Raw genomic sequence first — 17,434 nt, forward strand, 5'->3', positions numbered from 1 at the left:
TTAGATTGTACTAATCCATTTTTTTAAATGAAGAATTAAATTAGTGGAAAGTATGTGTGGTCCAGACCATGTAATTAACTTTAAAAAACCCCCTGCTCTTCAGTTCCCTAACAGCTGTTCCTATCCTATCCAGAACGGCTGTAACAGGAACCTATCTTTTTTTTTTTTTTTGCAACCTTTTTCTCTACAGAGAAAGATAAGAGTTTAGGACACTGTTTTTATTTGAGTCTGTTTCTTTTAGTGAGAAATTGAGGAGCTTTGTTTATCCCAGGAAAGAGTTGATTTAATTTTTTGAGGTTCCCCCATCCTGTCCCAAACTGCTTTGCATTGCAGAGTTGCTAAAACAAGTATTGTAGAGGATGTACAGAGGAGGAATGTTTTTACAGTAAAGATAATGTGGAAAATTAGAAAAGCAAGTAAGCAGATCTATCTTGTATGCACAATCTTTTTTTTTTTTGATTGCACTTGATGTAACAGGAGAGAGATGAAAAATCTAACTGCAAGAAATTTCACAGCAACTTTGGAGTCTTGGGGAAACTGTTCTCTAAAAAGAAAAGTCTAATTTTTTTTTCTGTGAGGTAGTAATTCTGATCCCAAGCAGCTCCCCCTGTAAGTGGTGGTTCTGGTCAAATCCAGGCTGCTACTCTCTCTTCTCAGTGGAGCATGGAATGACATAGTGGCATGCTGTGATTACGTTAGTAGGGAAATTATGATGGATTCCCTCTGGCAGTACCCAAACCCCCATCCCCTTCACCCCGTGTTCCTAGGGTTTAGCACTATATGATCAGCATTAAACTGCTTTTGTAGCATGTCTTGGATAGGGTATACTGATTAATGTGGAAAACATCAAAACTGATAGTAGTTTTGAGAATAGGTTTCCTCTTTCAAAGTCAAGGCACTATACCACTGACAGATGACCTTGCCTGTGTTGAAGGCATGTTCCTGCAGTGTTTGACGTTCCAAGGCATAGCAGGCAGTAAAGAAATGCAGCTTTTTTTGTTGAAGCTATTAGAATATTCTGTCCCCATTCATATTTGCCTTCAAAAGTCAGTGGTATCAACTACCCCAAGTATATCAAAACGAGAGGAAGCAAACTTCAGTCTAGCAAATCCAGCCTTTGCAGTAGATGTTCATTTTCTTGTCATTTGTAACTTGGTGCCTCAGAGAGAAAATAACCTCAATATAATACATGAGGCCACTAAGAACACAACAGCAGCAGGGGCTGCTTCAGCTCACTAGATATTTAAAAATGAAATGCAACATACTCTTTATTTTGTATTAATACACTGTAATTGCTTTACAGAGTCCAGCATATCAGTTGCATGTAAATACTACAGATGAACTTACCAAACTGGAGCTCACAAAACTAGTGCATTTATCCCAAAGCAGAGACTAAACCCTCTAACTCCTTAAAAAAATACATTAAAGAACGTACCACACACACACACATATTGCACTTTTCTCCATATGAAATTTTTACCCCATATACATCACACCAAAGTCTCTTCAAAGGAGTAATACAAGATAATAAAGCTAATAATTATAATTCTAACAGTAGTGTACACAGTTCTCTAATGTTAGACATAATGGATTTGAAGAAAAAAGCCACTTCAAAGTAGTATGAAGGGGGTGCCCAATGGATAGTCTGCTGTATTAGAAGGCATTAGAAGCCTTTTATTCTAATTGGCTTAAAGGAAATTACATGAAATGTTAAATATGCTTGAGGGGAAGAGTCAGTCTAAACTACATTAAAAAACATTGTAGCTTCCCCCTTTTACCAGCACTGCAAAGCTCAAATGAGCTTAGACTAGTTGGCACATCCTGATAAATGAATGGCAGAACTCAAGAACAGAATTATTTTTATCTTCAAGTCCTGAAATGTACAGTATCCTAAAGCTGGATGGGGAAGGAAGTGGTTATAGTTATGGCAGTAACCCAGCTCCTGGAGCAGAACTGGGCCTGTCTCCATAGGTATTGTGTGTCCTATTAGCAGTTCTCACTGCATAGTTCCTTGAGTGCTTGGTCAGATATTAAAATACCAGAAAGTGTTTATTATGCTGTGGGGTAGGGAAGAAGGAATGAAAGGACAGGAACCTCTTTTTCTTTTTTTGGAGTAGTGAAATGCCTGGTCTGTTATGCTGCAGTATTTGTCAAGCTGTTTCCCTTCCCTTTGTTAGTCACTGAAGGTGTCATAGGGGTTTCTGTGTTCCATAGCTATTTACTCTGTCAGATGAGTTTCCTATTAAAGGGAAACTACACAATAAAAACCTTTTCTATCATCTCAGCTATTTACAGTAGAGCTTTCTAGCCCTCTTTATCTTGCATCACATAAGTAGTGTATGGATGTGATCTCTGTTCTTTAAACTGTGCTTTTCTGATGCCTTGAGAATCACTGTGATATCAGAGGTAGAAGCTGAGCACTTACAGATTGAGTCCAGCTGCACAACTGGACAAATATCAGAGTAGGCTACAAAGCAACAGGAGTTATCTCTCTATTTGTAGTACACAGGAAGCAAGGTGCCTTCTGTCAGTTGTTTAAACCCTTCCCTCCTTCACACAGCCTACAATGCAGTGACTGAAGTCCTACTATTCCACATTTAAATGTGGTCTTATTGCTGTAAAGCCTGGCTGATTATCCACCTTTCTGCACCCCCTCATTATTTGTAGAATCAAAGACCTTGGCTCACCAAACTTCCCAGCAAAGAGTGGTGGTTTCTACATAAGTGACCAGCACAGTTTCTCTGCCATTCTTTGTGCTTTAATGAATCTGCAATTGTGCTTAATGTTTGCTCAGAAGAGGGCTGAACTGTCTAGCTGTGAGCCTTGGTTGTCTATCATCCTGTAATGTCCCACAATACTTAAAGGCTAGAGCCAAAACCCAAACTAGAGATCTAAGCTTTCTGCAGATTCCTAAACAATCCTCCTATGACTTGCATTTCATGGCTGAAATTTCTGGAGACACAAACTGCTTGTTGAGTTTAGTATTTCTTGAAATGGTTGATACATCAACAGTTCGTGATGCTAAATATTGCTGTAATACTTTCAATGTTATATATACATGAGCAATCAAAACACTAAGAAAGTTAAACATAATGTTCCACATGGTGGAACATGTGCTCTGAAGGGACTTTGGCTATAGCAAGGATATAAATGGGGTATTGTCTACTTGCTTCAGAAAAAAGCATATAGGCTGATAAAGAACTGAAAAAGGCACAGCACTATCACTTCACAGGGGTGTGTTTTTTTTTTAAGCTCATTGTTTTTATCCTTAAGTTCTAAAACCCTAAATAATTGTCCAAATATACAAAGCTCAATAAACCACCAGCAACACATACTGCAAATTCAAAACACAGTTTGTTTGCTTGTTTTTAAAATGCAACAGAAGGACAGATGGATCCTTTCCAGTGATCGGAACTTCTCCAAGACAGAGCCCTCCACAAAGGCCTGCCTGCAAGAAAGGGTTGATTTCAAAAGCCACCCAGGTGGATTTTTTTTTTTTTTTGAATGCCATTGGCTACAGCTCTTGATTTTTCTCATGGTACTTCTTACCTTCTATCTCTCTGTTAGCTAATCCTTTATCCTTTAGTATTCTGATCCCCACCCAGAGGTCTCTACAAACCACTGTGGTGCCCTGTGTCAGTTCCAGGTATCTTTTGACAAAGTCAAGATGTCACTTAGCAGAGATCCAGAAGCTTCCCTTGGTGGACAATTAAGAGTTCCTTGGCAGGCTTGGGAAATACTGTTTACTTGCTAGCAGGAGGAAGTGGAGGCTGCCTGAGATGCCTGGTGGTCTCAAAGACTTACCTTGGAGTAGTTCCAGATCAGTAGCTTAACCAGCAATTGGATGCCAAAGTGCAACTTTCCTTTAATTCCACGTCATACTACTGTTTCAAGAGTATTACAGTTGCCATCAGTGCAGACCCAAATCTACCCTGAATTTAAATGAAAACCTATTGCTTTTATTGCCAAGAAGTACAACACATTGTGCACTCATTCTTGTTTCTCCAAGTGAATGTTAGATGAATGCTTGACAAACTCCCGAAATTTTTTTTAGAAGGGGCTGTTTCCTTCCTCTAAAAGTCACTTTTTTTGCCTCCTATGCAAACTAGTTCTTTGTGGGATGAAACGGCACAATCTGTTCTCTAGCCCCTGCCACCAGCAAGAGGAGCTAATGGCCAAACACTTCTCACCACCTCCTTTTTTTCCAGTCAGGTGGATTTTTAGTTCCCCTGTTAATTCAAGGGTTAAGAAATTACCATGAACTTTGGGGTAGGAACAAAAAACCAAAAATTCACATGCTTCTCCATTTGTCCTTTCTTCTACTCTCATGTTAGTCACCCCATGGTATTAATTCACCAGGACATAGCCACTGTGCTGGGGATCTACAGTCTCCATCATTTCACAATCAAAGAGTCCAGGCAATTCCGACAGGGATAATGCATCATAGTTTGACTGGGACTCATGAGATGCTGAGCTGCTCTGGCTGTCAGGCAATGCTACACTGCTCTGTTGTACTGGGTCCATGGAATACTGGCACTGATCTGGGTAGTCTGGCTCAGAAGAGGTGACAACAGGCAATTCACAAGTCTGATATGAATATTGTAAAGACTGTGGTGGCTGCTGCACCTGAACAGGTGGTGACAAGCGTGATGAGCTGGTGATCTGGGAGGGTGGCAGTGGATCCAGCTGTACCTTCTGGTATTGACTGAGGAAGGGGTCATATTGCATTTGTTCTGAGGAAGGCTCCATCACAGGGCTCAGAGGCTGCTGCAGGCTGAACTGGGTTGATTGCTGCTGCTGCTGTTGCTGCTCCTCCTGGCATGAAAGTGGCAGTTGACTTGACCTTGGGTATGAACTCTCAGCTATTTGCATCTGGTTAAAATAGGCCTGCAGCTGGGACTGCTTCTGGAGAAAGAGCCTCTTCTGATGCAGCCTGAATCAAGGACATAAACAGCAATTATTTTCACCTTCTGAAGTGTTAAGGTGCTAGCATGAGTCCTGCATGCTACTCACTCAAACAGTTCCAGCAGGGAGTGAAGTACAGAACTGGAAGATTCCTGGGCAATCTTGTTTATTAAATTTTACAGCAGACCAGAATCTTCACCTTTCAGCAAATGTACAGAGGCTCAGTTTGTAGACCACCTTTTGCTAACATTTTTAATCCCCTAGTGAATTTCTCCTGTGCAATTAAGTTAACCCCATGCACCATTTAACTTTGTTTGCTAAGAATAAGATGTATTGTATTTGTATTTCAAGCCTGCTCTTCACTGCGCTGTGGAACTTGGGAGCTGACTTGAGTATCACTGGCTACTAATGCAAATGAAGAAAGTCTCCTTCCCCCCATATTCTTTTTCTCTGAACTGCACTGCTCCCTATGAACTTTTATGAAACTCCATGTTTTTGACTCGCTACAAACAGTACAATTTACAACACAACACAAGGTTGTAGCTACGTTTGACAAATTCCTGTGATATGACAAATTGGAGGTCTCCTGCCAGCCAATTCCCAAAGCATGCAGAAATAGGAAGCCTACTACTGATGCAAGCCAATAGAGTTCAGAAAATGAATCTATTGCTTCCCAGCTTATTTCTCTATGCAGACCTTCTATTCTTAAAGTGCACCAAGCTGCTCTCAGTACTGTTAGTTAAATTCTTGATTAGGATTAATCAACTCTACAGTTGTCAGGAGTGGCCATAAGCTAAAAAGTAATTACAGTTTGCATGCTTTCTGGAAATCTAGTAATTTTATACCTCTGCTCCTCAGTCCTTTTGTTCCAGACCACATGCAGCTGGCAGAAATAGATGATCCATGTTCTGACTTACGATAAATACTGCAATATGTAGGTTATAAACAGTGGGTGGTTGAGAGGATGAGGGTGAAATTAAGTACAACAAGGTAAGTAGTAGGGTAGCTTCCTCCTATGCTTCTATACACCCATTAGCACTAAATGAAGCATGCAGGTATTTGCAGTTTACCTGCACCCTAGTAGTGTTAGCTGATAAAGAGCTCATAGCACAGAAATTTGTGAACACATGGCAGGACTGTTGTCCTTACAAATTTTAAAGTGAAAGTTTCCTTTTCCAAAGAATTTCTAAATGGACAAATATTGTTCCAGTTCTTTTATTACTCTTGAGAGTAAGAATAAATAATATATCTGCATAGCTTGAAAGCTTCTTACCTGTGTTCCTGTAACTGCTGTTCCAGACTCCGGGGCAATTCTTTGCAGTATAGCTGGCAAGTATTCTGAGCTTTTGATAGCAGAGTGGTTTTCTGCAAGAAAAGCAATGCTGTTTTAAATTGCATTTGATTTAATGCATTAGTCTAGAAAGCAAGTGAAAGAAGATTGTCCACCTTTATGACAGTGTAGCTGCCCAGCTCCATTTTCAGCAGCTGTCAATAGAGCTACTTACTATCTAAAACCACAGCCACTACTGCTTATTGCCTTCTAACCCTTAGACAAAGAATATCTTTGCATGATAGATTGTATGATAAAAATCCATAGAAAAATTTCTTCCCAAGTGAAAGAGAAGCTGAAAGCTGGAAAAAAGTTTTTTATAAACTAAAGCTATATGAAAATTGGTTTAAAAAAGGGAGGGAGGGAACAGTAAGCCCCAGGGGGCCAGAAGTGGCTCCTCAGATGGTGATGCATAACCTTTATGGGGTGCAACACAGATAATAAGTATTACTATACAGTAACAGACTGAGTAGGAAAACAGCAGTAATATAGTATACTTTTTGCATAATTAGGGTCAGTGTCTGACAAAAGAAAAAAACAGCATAACTTCAAATTCAGTTGTTCTCCGCTAATTTAGCCTTTGACTGATTTTCCTGAGTAATAAGATCTAAAAGGCTAGTCTGCTGTGTAGTAACAGCAGCTTGTTTAATTCAGTGGAAGGGAGGTATGATACCTGGAGCCTCTGTTGTAAGTACTGTGTTTCTAAGCTCTGCCGCCTGGATAATAATGGGGGATGTGCACCATTAGGGAAAGCAGAGGCAGCTTCCTGCTGCTGCTGAGATGCTTCCTCCTGCAGAGAGAAGAGGAACAAGTTTCATCCCCATAAAAGGCTTTTCTGCCTCAACCCGTTCTTTAAGGATTTCCCCTGACAGGTTTCATAGTTGCCATATGGACTGTGCTCTGGTGTCACTCACCACTTTCCCTGCATGGTGAGGAGCCTAAATTACAAAGCTATCTGTGCTGCAAAATGGCAAGGGCTTAGATCTGTAACTAGAATGATATTAATATATAATGTATTTTCTGACTTGCCCTCTGAAATAGTAAATGTACAGGGTTAGAAAACCATCCAAACTCTGAATGTGCTTTTGTGCAGCTCTCATTTCACAGCTTCAAAACAGAAGGTGAAAAGCTTTCAATAGTGGTGAAGAGGATATGCATGGAGTAGGCACCTCTGGCAAGCTGGAGAATGCTGACATGGGAGGGGAGTGAGTTATTGTTATAAGAATACTATGAGCACTGTAGCATGTTTACATCAAGTGAGAAATTCTTGTGAAAACATTACAACTTTGTGGTTGTCAGAACTGAAGTTTTCCAGCAGTCAGAAAGTAACAGCTGGAGCTCTAGGAATGGCAGGCTTCACCTGGAACATTAGGTGCTTACAGTGCCTGTGTACTTCTTACCAGTTTTATTCCTGGGGTTTAACAGAAACTTATTCCTGTTTGCTGTGACCTGTTCCATTTGAAACAAGTAACTAGGGAGCTGGTAGAAGGTATTCAGCATTTTACTATGCCAATCAGGCTAACTTATCGCTCTGCTTTTGCACTTCTTACAACTATACCAGACCAACTCCAACAGGGAGAGATGTTATTGGGCTTTGTTAAATCTAAAAAATCCTTCAGATTAAAAGTAGTAATAAAATTTTGGATTTGGAAAGCTAACAGGGCCATATCACTGACCCCATGAGGATGGTAAAGGCTAGCCTGCAAATGCCCATTTTCTATTCTGCAGAAGATGGAAAGGAGAAGAGGTAACTTTATCTGTAAGTTAGCTCTTCTCAGATCTCTGGAAAACCTTATCTTCTCCTTATCAGTCCCAAAGCATTAACACCTAAAAGATGGAGCTTGATTTCTGGTTTAAGTACCTGTGGAGGACTATTAATGAGGTCCTGCAACTGGGTGGCAGTTGATGTCAGAGAAGGTGGTTCTTCTGATCCCATCTGTTCATACAGCAACTGGACTTTGTTCAGTTCCAGGATTCCTTTGGTTCGTGCCAGATTCTGGAGGTGCTGTCTAAATGCTACAATTCCTGGAGAAGAGTTGAGCAAAACCCTTGTCAGAAAATCAGTTAATTTATATCTGGTTAGCACAGCAAACATGAGATAAGCTGAGTAAGAACCAAGTCACAAGGTGGCTTGGTGCTTCTGTGTATGGAGTATTTTTACTACCATGTCTAGGTATAATGTGTCATGACAATAGTATAATTACCTTGTGTGAGGGATGTGTCAGAAGCTCTACGCCCCTCTCGGAAACTGACAGGAGAGCGGTTGTGGGTCTCTCGCTTTTGGGAAGTGAGTGCCTGCATGGCTGGATTGGCAGGTCTCAAACCTATGAAAGGTGTTGTCATTCTGGGTGCTTGTTGGTTAGTTAGTACTATTTCTTTCAAGGAAGGGGTGTCTTCCAGGAATTTAATATCTCTCTGAATGGATCCCATGTCATACTCTGAATCAATACTGCCCAGAGATGAGTTTTCATCCAATGAGTAGACTTTCCCTGTGACAAAAACCAAAAGCCAGAATAAAAGGAAAGTGCAGCAAAAATTTAGCAAAGCAAAGGAATTGCCACAGGCTCAAGCTATTCCTGCCAACAGTGACTGTCTTAGAGGAAATGAAACAAAAAAAATCAAGTTTCATAAAGTAATTGTAATTTAACAATTGCAGTACCAGAATGGGGACTTGCTACTGGCTTTCGCATTATTGCAGCAATAAGGTGCTATGCAGATGGTGTTCACTTGCTTGTTTGAAGATCATTCAGTGGTTTGGTTGGTTGTTTTTTTCCTCCCCATAGATATTCCTGACAAGACTGTAGTGTGACCTGAAAGGCTTGGTCATCTTGCTGGTTTTGGAATACCCGAGAATTCAGAGGTTTTTGTTTCCCCACTGTCCTCTTCTGCCAGCACATCTTTAGGGGGTGAATAATTTGGGGACATTTAGTTATGTGAAAAAGAACAAGCCAACCTGCCAGAATTTACCAGATGCTATTGGGGTTGTACATGTCTGTGGCCAGCTGTGTATTTGCTGCATTAGTTTTATACTGTCTGTGCATCCAGTTTGGGGGTATTTTGTTGTGGTTTTTTTTCCCTTTGGCCATTACAGCAAATGCTAAGTAATAAAACTAAGAAACTCTGTCTTGTACTTGTCACTCTTAAAACCTAGTGTTTTCATCCTGGGCTTATTAGATTGAGTGCTGAGAGCAGGAAATGAACTTTGAGATGTCTGTACTAACTTCTGTACCTGTGCCTGGCATCATCACCAGCTGGTTGGTAACTTCTGCCAGAGTGTGACGTCGCTTCCCACAGCGAGCTGCTTGGAGGGCTGCAAATGCCTGTGCAGGGTCATCTTCTGACTCGCCTTCTGTCTCTATTCCTTCATCAATAGAAGTTTCCATCATGGTGGTAGGCAGTGATTGGCATCCTTTCCTAATCACCACAGGAGGTACAGGATCTAGCAGGCACCCATTTACCTAAATGGCACAAGGAGAAGATGGACATCTTTCAATTATGTACACAGAGCATCACCCCAAAGTGCAGGAAATCTCTGCCTATCATGTAGAGTGAAGGCAGCCTGGATATTTAAAATGCATGAACCTCCCTATAATCTACTGAGTTAAGTAAGACTTGTTAAGAATTGTATGTGACAAACAAATCCCTCCAGGTAAGATCACCACTAACGTTCTCTTAGTACTCAACTCCCTAAATATAAATATTCTTATTTCCACAGTAGTATGTTCTCCAGGGCTGCTTTTTTTTTTTTAAAAGAGTTATTAAAAACCTTTGCCAGCTTAGTCACAAAGATAAAATACTTCTGGAATGTTGTTTCCCCTTACTATACCTATTGTGCTCATTTATCATGCTCAGATAAGCTCTAAGAAAAAATAGTCTTGTATTTAATTCTGCAGCATTCTTGCAGAGACGTGTTCCAAGAATAATACATTAAATACACCCTTTCCAGCAAAAGTCCACTTGATTGATGGTGCTCCTCTGCAAACAAAGCTTGCCTAGAAAGGCTGTGGAATCCCCCTCCTTGGGTTCACTCAACTTGAAAAAGCTCTGAGCAACCTCATCTAGCTTTCATGTTAGACCTGCTTTTAGCAGGAGGTTGGACTAGAGGGCCTTTAGAGGTACCTTTCCAACCTAAAATACTCCTAGGATTTTAATTCTGTTTTTATTCTCTGAATCAGTTTGTCCTGAATCCTTCTGTGCCTTAACTAATTCTTTGCCATATGCAATGGCTTGTGTTTTGAAGACCATGGCCTGCATGTCATGCAGTTTTGGGGTGGGTATTCTGTTCTGGAATACCTTTGAAGCTCTAATTAGTGTCCTGTTGCACAAGTCACTCCTACCATTTTGGTAGGATCAGGTTGGGTAAAATATGGATGAAACAACATGTTCATTTAGCATAAAACCTGGCACTGTTACAGGTGATTTTATGTAAACTGTTGACTGAACCATTCCTGAACTTTCTTCCAAGTTCTTCAGTATTTCAAAAACAAGTGTGTCTGGAAAGAAGTTTCACTGCATTAAGAGTAGCTGTTAACAAATGGTCTTGCAAGCAGACTATATGGTAGTATTCTAGGAAAATATTTAAAGCAGTATCAAGAAATAGCTATAAATATTTTGAGCATCAGTAAAATGATGATGCTTGCACAGGAAAATCCTGTATCTGCTGCCTCTATTTTAATTAAATGGATTATATCTTTAGGCTTAATTTCTTGCACACCTTATTTTCCATTTGTGACTCCTATTCAAATGCCTTCTACTGATCTGGCAGCAAAAGCAGTGGAAATACTATTTAGTGAACTGCTGGAAAGGAAAAAGAGAACCAATGCCATGTGGGCAGTTGGCTCTCTACAGTTTACCATGGCACATGGATCGGAGCTTGGAAGTCTTTAGCAGACATGTTCTATAATACTTAAGACACTGAATATTCCCAAGTCGATTGTGATTTGACACCTCACTGTTGTCACCATTTGTTGGTCTACTCTGTCCAAACAGCATCTATAAAAGCAAAGGGGGATGCAAAATAAAGTTTATTTTAATTTCCAAATGTCTTTGAACTGCCTTTTGCTTTCCAGCTGTAAGAGACCACACAAGGAGTTACTTAAAACAGTGATGAGGATCCAGGGCCACACTCTTAGCATTGGTAACTAACCAGTAAGTCAGCAATAAAAGCTTCAAAATGGCAAGCATGAAGTCAAACCCCTAGCTGGCACCAGGCAAAATACAATATGCTGGAATTAAAATTATAATGTGATGTGATATGAGAGAACAACAGAAGTTTCATGACAATAATAATATACTTCTTTTAAGCTATTTCCCCTTCCTCACAAAAGCTCTAACGGCTAACCCACATGCGTTTCACTTATTCTTTGCTACCCTGCAGAGTATTGTCACAGACCTCAAAGTTGAATGGCAAAATGGATCAGACTGTAGCTCCCTTCAGACACTTAAGCTGTAACCATACATTTGTAAGGCTGTGGAGCCATCACATCCTGTTAGTTGAGTTCAGTTAAGTCTGTTAACTGGGGAGGTGGGGAAAGCCTACACAAAGTCTTCCAGTCTGATTACAGGAAACAAAACCTATTGGCTGGAGCTGCAATTTTATATGGTCTCCAGTGAAGATTTTACAGGCGTTTCTAGTTACAGAAATGGCCTAGCTGAGAACTGCTACAACCTATTTGAGATGCTGCAGTTCTAATAGTTTTTGACAGTCAGAAGGTCCTGCTGGGTATTTACTATTCAACAAAAAATTAACAAAAATGTAACTCTTTTGGCTAGCTTATTATGAAACTGGCAGAGATACAGAATTTTGGGTGCATGGTATTTTAATCGCTTTAGCTGGCAATGGAAGCTTATGGTTAAGGTTCCATTATACCTTCCTGTTCTCATTTGTCTGAATTTTTGGATGAGTAGCTGAGTAGGTTACTGTAGATACTCAGCAGTGAACCCTTTATATTTGAAGCTATATCTGAGGAGTCTTCATCAGGGCTTTTAAAAATACATTTGAGAAGAAAAAAAACCAGCTACTGTTTTAGGTTGATTTTTCTTTTACAAATGACAGCGTGGTAAGATTGGAATGTAAGCAAGTAACACAAGAGGCAGATTAGTGATCAAAAAGACACAGCTGTTTAAAGTTATATGCAAGGGAAAAGTAGAAAGAATCTGGAATACCTAGAACTCTGACACTCAGAGAATACTTACATTTAGGGAGACAGGCACAATGTGTTTTGTCCAGCTAGTACAAGAAATGCACAAATCAAGTGTTCAGATACTAAAGGTCTTTGTATTTGACATGCTGTCAATCCTGAGAGGTTACCCAGGAATGAGAACTTGCTGGAGACCAGAGTTTCAGGGACAGCCTATGCTTAAGAGTAAGTGCCTAGAAGCATGTTGAGAACATTGGTTCTTTGACAAAAAGGCTACTGAAAGCAGAGAGAAGCAGCAGGGTTCTCCAGCTCAGCTACCTGCAAGTGTCAAAGCACAGGAGGCATATTAAGGTCAATGAAGTGACATTAGTTTGGATTAGCAAATGCTCTGGCCCTGACTCCACAGTGCTTTGTGCTAGGATGATGAACTCTACCCTGTCAGAAGGAACTGGTCTTCAATTAATTATTGAAGATCTACAGCTACTATCACTAGCTGTGCTTTTACTAGGCAGTCATTTAAAAGGCAACAATATTTTTTAGTCTTAATGATTTCTGACAAAACACTAGGGTGATTTTAACCTGTACCTTTGGTGTCTCAACTCTTTCTTCCTCCATAAATGCTGTCTCTCCCTGGCAGTTGGATGGAGGGAATGAAAAGGCTTCTGCTCCTGAAGCTGAGGGAAGACCTGGAGACTGCAACAACCTTGCATTTTGTGAATGCAAGTTAACTGAGGGTACCACAGCTTGTGCCTAAAAAAGATTTTAAGAACTCCAAAACCAGAACAATTTTAGGTAGAAAACAACACACAGTCACAAATTAAAAATAAACAATACCTAGTCCATTTCTGAAGCAGCAGAAGTATAAGATTTATTTCCTCATTCTTGATGAATTACATTCTTAGTCTTTAGACTTTAAAAAAAATACCCCCCCCCCCCCCCCAAACCACACAAACACATACCAAACCCCAAACATCATTAAGCCAGCTGCTTAGTGAAGCTGAGCACTTACTAGCAGTAAAGACAGTGTTTGGGACCCTTTGGTGCCCTCCAACTTCTGACATGCTAGAATTCCTTTTTATATTCAGTACAAAACCCCTTAATAATATTACCGTGAGGCATAGGGCTAGTTTCAGCGCCTTTTCTAATATGCACTGATTCCTATAGGAAAAAGCATGAGAAAGAATAGAGCAGGCTGGATCTAAAAGAAGGTATTTCAACAGAGGGAGCACTGTTGAAGGGAGAGGTGTGCCTCAGGGAAGGCAAGCATGGCACAATTAGGAAAACAGTGGTTTTCACTATTTCTTAACCTTAATTTCCTGAAGTGCAATATCCACACAACTTGCCTGTCCAAAAGGAAACAAGCAGCCTTATACAGATGCCTGTGGTGCCACCGTGTGTGAAAACAAATTATCTTGTTACTCAGGATAACTGCAAGATTGCTTGCAGTCCTGAGGAAAAAGTGGTAATGCGGCTATGAAGTACAAGAATTTAGTACAATAAAGAACTACCTTCTACGAGTTTTTTTTTTTTCTTCTTCCTTGTTCATCTGTCTCCACCCACTTTTAATACATCTTATAATTAATAATCTGCTTTTGAATCCTGTGTCTTTCTATCATTAGAACTACTATCTAAGAAAAGAGCTGATTTTAATCTGTCAGCCATATTGTTCCTGGACCTATGTTTTCATAGCTGAAGCTATTTGACTTTCATTTCAACATAATCCAAAATCAAATTTGATCCAGCAAAAAAGGAGCAGCATAGTTGTGATTCCTCCTAGAAGTGGAGTCTGGGCACTTGTTCTATACAGCAGCAATACAGTATCTAGGAGGCTGTGAACTTGAGAGAATGTTTACTTGAGACTATGATAAATCTGAGTCATCTTAGGCCAAGTCTTTCATGTTTCCAGTTATGCATTAATAGAAATCAAAAGCTGTACAATGTCTGTGTATCTTAATGAAACAAAAGAACATGTAAAAAAAAAAAAATCTGAGAATTACTGGAATAAGACACAACAAACTGTACATGACCTTTCTTTCTGAAGAAAATTACTAAGAAAGAAGCGGACTGAATAGCCTTAGAGCCTGTGCTGAATCAGTCAGTATAATTAGAGAGAATACTAAGTGGACATCCTTCTGCAATGGAAGGGCTGGCACCAGATGTAAGGAGCACCCAGAATCGCTCTTGATAAAATACACATGATATCACTCATCAGTTAGTCATCACATTGGCTCTATGCACATAGAGGTTTTGTGTCTGTGCTGCAAAGTCTCCCATGAAATTGGACTCTTGCTGGGTCACAGGAGGAAAAAGTGGTGCAAATCTTAAAAGAAATGACATTATTTAGGAACAAATCTCTGAGTCTTGAGCCATTAAGAATCTCACGACAATGATATTTTTATCGGGTACTTAAGATATCACAATGAATTGGCATCTTAACCTGATAGGTTGATCCTAGTATTTTCTTTTGGGTACCTCTTTACTATTCTTTGCTATGCTTCATTTCATGGGAGACAGAAAGCGTATCTAGAGAACAGCAGGGGAGAAAGTAATTTTATTTTCAACAGGTCCCTTTAGAGTGACTATGTTTATAACACAATGTAAAGCCTGCATGCTTTTAGCCCCCATGCTAGCACAGCTCTTCATAAATTCAACAGCTCATTTGTCAGTCACACTAAAGATACTCCAAGTGTTGCAGAGTCTCCAGAAATGGTATTTCTCTAACATTTTAACCCATGACTTCCCAGCAAAAGATTTTAAATGCTCAAAAATGAAACTGTTCCAACTAGAAGCACACAAGCACAGTACTTTCCCTTTAACTGGGAAATAAACTGGGAGTTAAGGTTAAACCATGCAGATACCCATTAATGCCAAAACCATTGTTTGCATTTTGGGCTTCAGAATGCAGTCAACTTCCCTTTGTCATTTAAGTCTTATCCAGTCCCCTCCAAACTCTTTTTTTTTTTTTTTTTTTTTTGGGTGGGGGGGGGGGGGGGCAGGGAGGAGGCATGCCAGACAACTGATTGTCATCATACAGTTCTGACAGGAGGCAAATCCAAAAATATCTTTCCAAAATGATACTGCAAGTCTATATACTATAGAAATTGGAAAACAGCAATGGATTCTAAGTGAATCTATGTAGAAACCCCATTTTGAAAGAGAAGAATGTCTTGCACTGTCTTAAGCCCACCTCTGCTAGGAATGAGACCTTACCTTGGCTACTGTCTGCTCAGCGATGGTGCTTGGCCGACGCTGACGAGCATCAAGTCTCTGTTCCACAGGGAAGCTACTCCGATGTGATTTGAGTCTTTCCACTAACAAGTAATAGATAGCAGCAAAGTGGTTATAACTCTTGTTCTGCAGAGACTGAAAAAGAGAAGCACAGAAGTGTGGTTGCAGCCAAATATACATTATCTTTTATATTCTACAACACCAGGAAGGAAGAATTGCGGGGGGGGCGGGGAGGATATTTAAGAGGCTGTGGGGTAGGCAAATGTTGTTCTGAATTGAGAAAGTTTCAAACCAGAATGCCAGGCAAAGAAAAGCATCAGTCTTAGTTCACTGGTGAGGATGCTATGTTCTGGGCTGCAACAGTACTTGTAGCTAACATTCAGGTGCTACTCTGAACCCTCAAAAATTTGAACCTGGAGAAAGGACTGACCTCTTGAATATATTGGCCATTCCAAGTGACTAGAAGCAATGGGGAACTGAGCCTCTGCAAAGTAGAGAAACTAGCCTCTTCTAGCAGAAAGTAGTCAAACTGCCAAACTCCACAATGGTTTAAAGTATCAATCATTCTAAAGGAAATGATTGTGTTAACTCCACAGAGAGTCTTGGCATTTATGTTTGGTAAGAAGCATGATTTGGGATTGGACAGAGACATTCAACTGCTTACTGCTTTTATGTTCCTTTTTGAATTTCATTTTTTACCCTCTTAGAAGTTCAAAATGAATTTACTTTCAGTTTGGATTTCTCCTCTTCTCCATTTGACAAGTAATGATTTATCCAACCCAACCCAGGAAATCTAACAGTGTGAAACCTAATATGGCTTCTTTATTTTACTACTTTGCTTAAGAATCGACTTAGCTAACAAACAAATCTCTAGAAATTACCAACTGTAAACAGCAGCAAGTATCACCATTCTAACAGGCAGCCCTATTGGGCCACCATTTTTTACATAGTGCATACTATATTTCTCTGCATCCCCTAGCTTAAAAAAAATTCACGTTGCAATTGCTTTAAATGTGTGCTTGTTTAAATTAAAGTAAATAGTTAATACACTGGAAGAACACTACCTACTCCTGGAATACATGACCAGAACACATTATTCTTTTCCACGGGTTCTAATTTGGATTCCTGACACAGAGGAGTATCCTTTCTCTCATGGTGCTGCCTTTTCATTGACATGTTTTCCTCTATGGGCAAAGGATGCCTTGGACTGGAATGTGGTGTGGCTGGCACACAGGTGAAGTTGTCTGTGGGCCTGCCTGCTGCACGATGTTTCGCCTGCAGTTTGCATAACACAGACACCTTCTCTCTGCTAGGGAAGATCTTTAGGAAACTTTCTGGAGGGATGTCTCTCCTTTTCCTGATCACTCTGCTGGCATGGACTGAGACATCAGTAGGACAGGGAGGCAGCAGCACAGCATGTTTAAAATGTTTGCCCTTGCTAGTGTCTGACCAGGTAAAATATACCACCAGTGGTTTTTTTTCTTCCCCCTCCCCACAACTGCTGAAATAAAGAATGTTGCAAGCAACTCAGGTAGTAAATTCTAGTCATAAATACAAAACAGGAGACCTTCCCCCCCAGGGACAAATACCTGTTTGAGCCTATTTTACCTCAATAGTTTTCTGTTGGTCTATTCCAAGGCTGTGCATTAGCCGTAAGACCTGCTCATTATACTCTCCAATGGAAGGCTCATTCTCCTCTCCTGGTGGATAAAGAATAGGTCTCTGTGCAGGAACTTCTATAAGCATCCACTTGTGCTCCTTAATCTGAGCAATAGTTAACCGTTTGGATGGGTCTAGGACCAACATTCTTCTAATCAGGTGTTCACACTCT

The 17,434-nt window shown here is 40.2% G+C and overlaps 1 protein-coding gene across 4 annotated transcripts in view; it reads right to left on the reverse strand.

Annotated features, from left to right (window-relative positions):
* Nucleotides 1-1,242: 1,242 nt before the first annotated feature.
* SIK2 (salt inducible kinase 2) overlaps nucleotides 1,243-17,434 on the reverse strand; it is a 69,395-nt gene continuing 53,203 nt past the window's right edge. For 2 of the 4 annotated variants that reach the window (XM_030021806.2, XM_030021809.1), the window contains 9 exons: nucleotides 17,212-17,432; nucleotides 15,586-15,738; nucleotides 12,961-13,125; nucleotides 9,465-9,693; nucleotides 8,440-8,724; nucleotides 8,097-8,260; nucleotides 6,909-7,025; nucleotides 6,179-6,270; nucleotides 1,243-4,933 (listed from right to left, as the gene is read on the reverse strand). In XM_030021806.2, coding sequence (XP_029877666.1) covers nucleotides 4,348-4,933; nucleotides 6,179-6,270; nucleotides 6,909-7,025; nucleotides 8,097-8,260; nucleotides 8,440-8,724; nucleotides 9,465-9,693; nucleotides 12,961-13,125; nucleotides 15,586-15,738; nucleotides 17,212-17,432 — 2,012 coding nt within the window. In that variant the 3' untranslated portion in view covers nucleotides 1,243-4,347. The remainder of the gene's footprint in view (nucleotides 4,934-6,178; nucleotides 6,271-6,908; nucleotides 7,026-8,096; nucleotides 8,261-8,439; nucleotides 8,725-9,464; nucleotides 9,694-12,960; nucleotides 13,126-15,585; nucleotides 15,739-17,211; nucleotides 17,433-17,434) is intronic. The other 2 variants (XM_030021808.1, XM_030021807.2) reach the window with 2 other exon arrangements.

Source organism: Aquila chrysaetos, chromosome 8, assembly GCF_900496995.4.
Source record: "Aquila chrysaetos chrysaetos chromosome 8, bAquChr1.4, whole genome shotgun sequence".
Lineage (NCBI taxonomy): Eukaryota > Metazoa > Chordata > Aves > Accipitriformes > Accipitridae > Aquila > Aquila chrysaetos.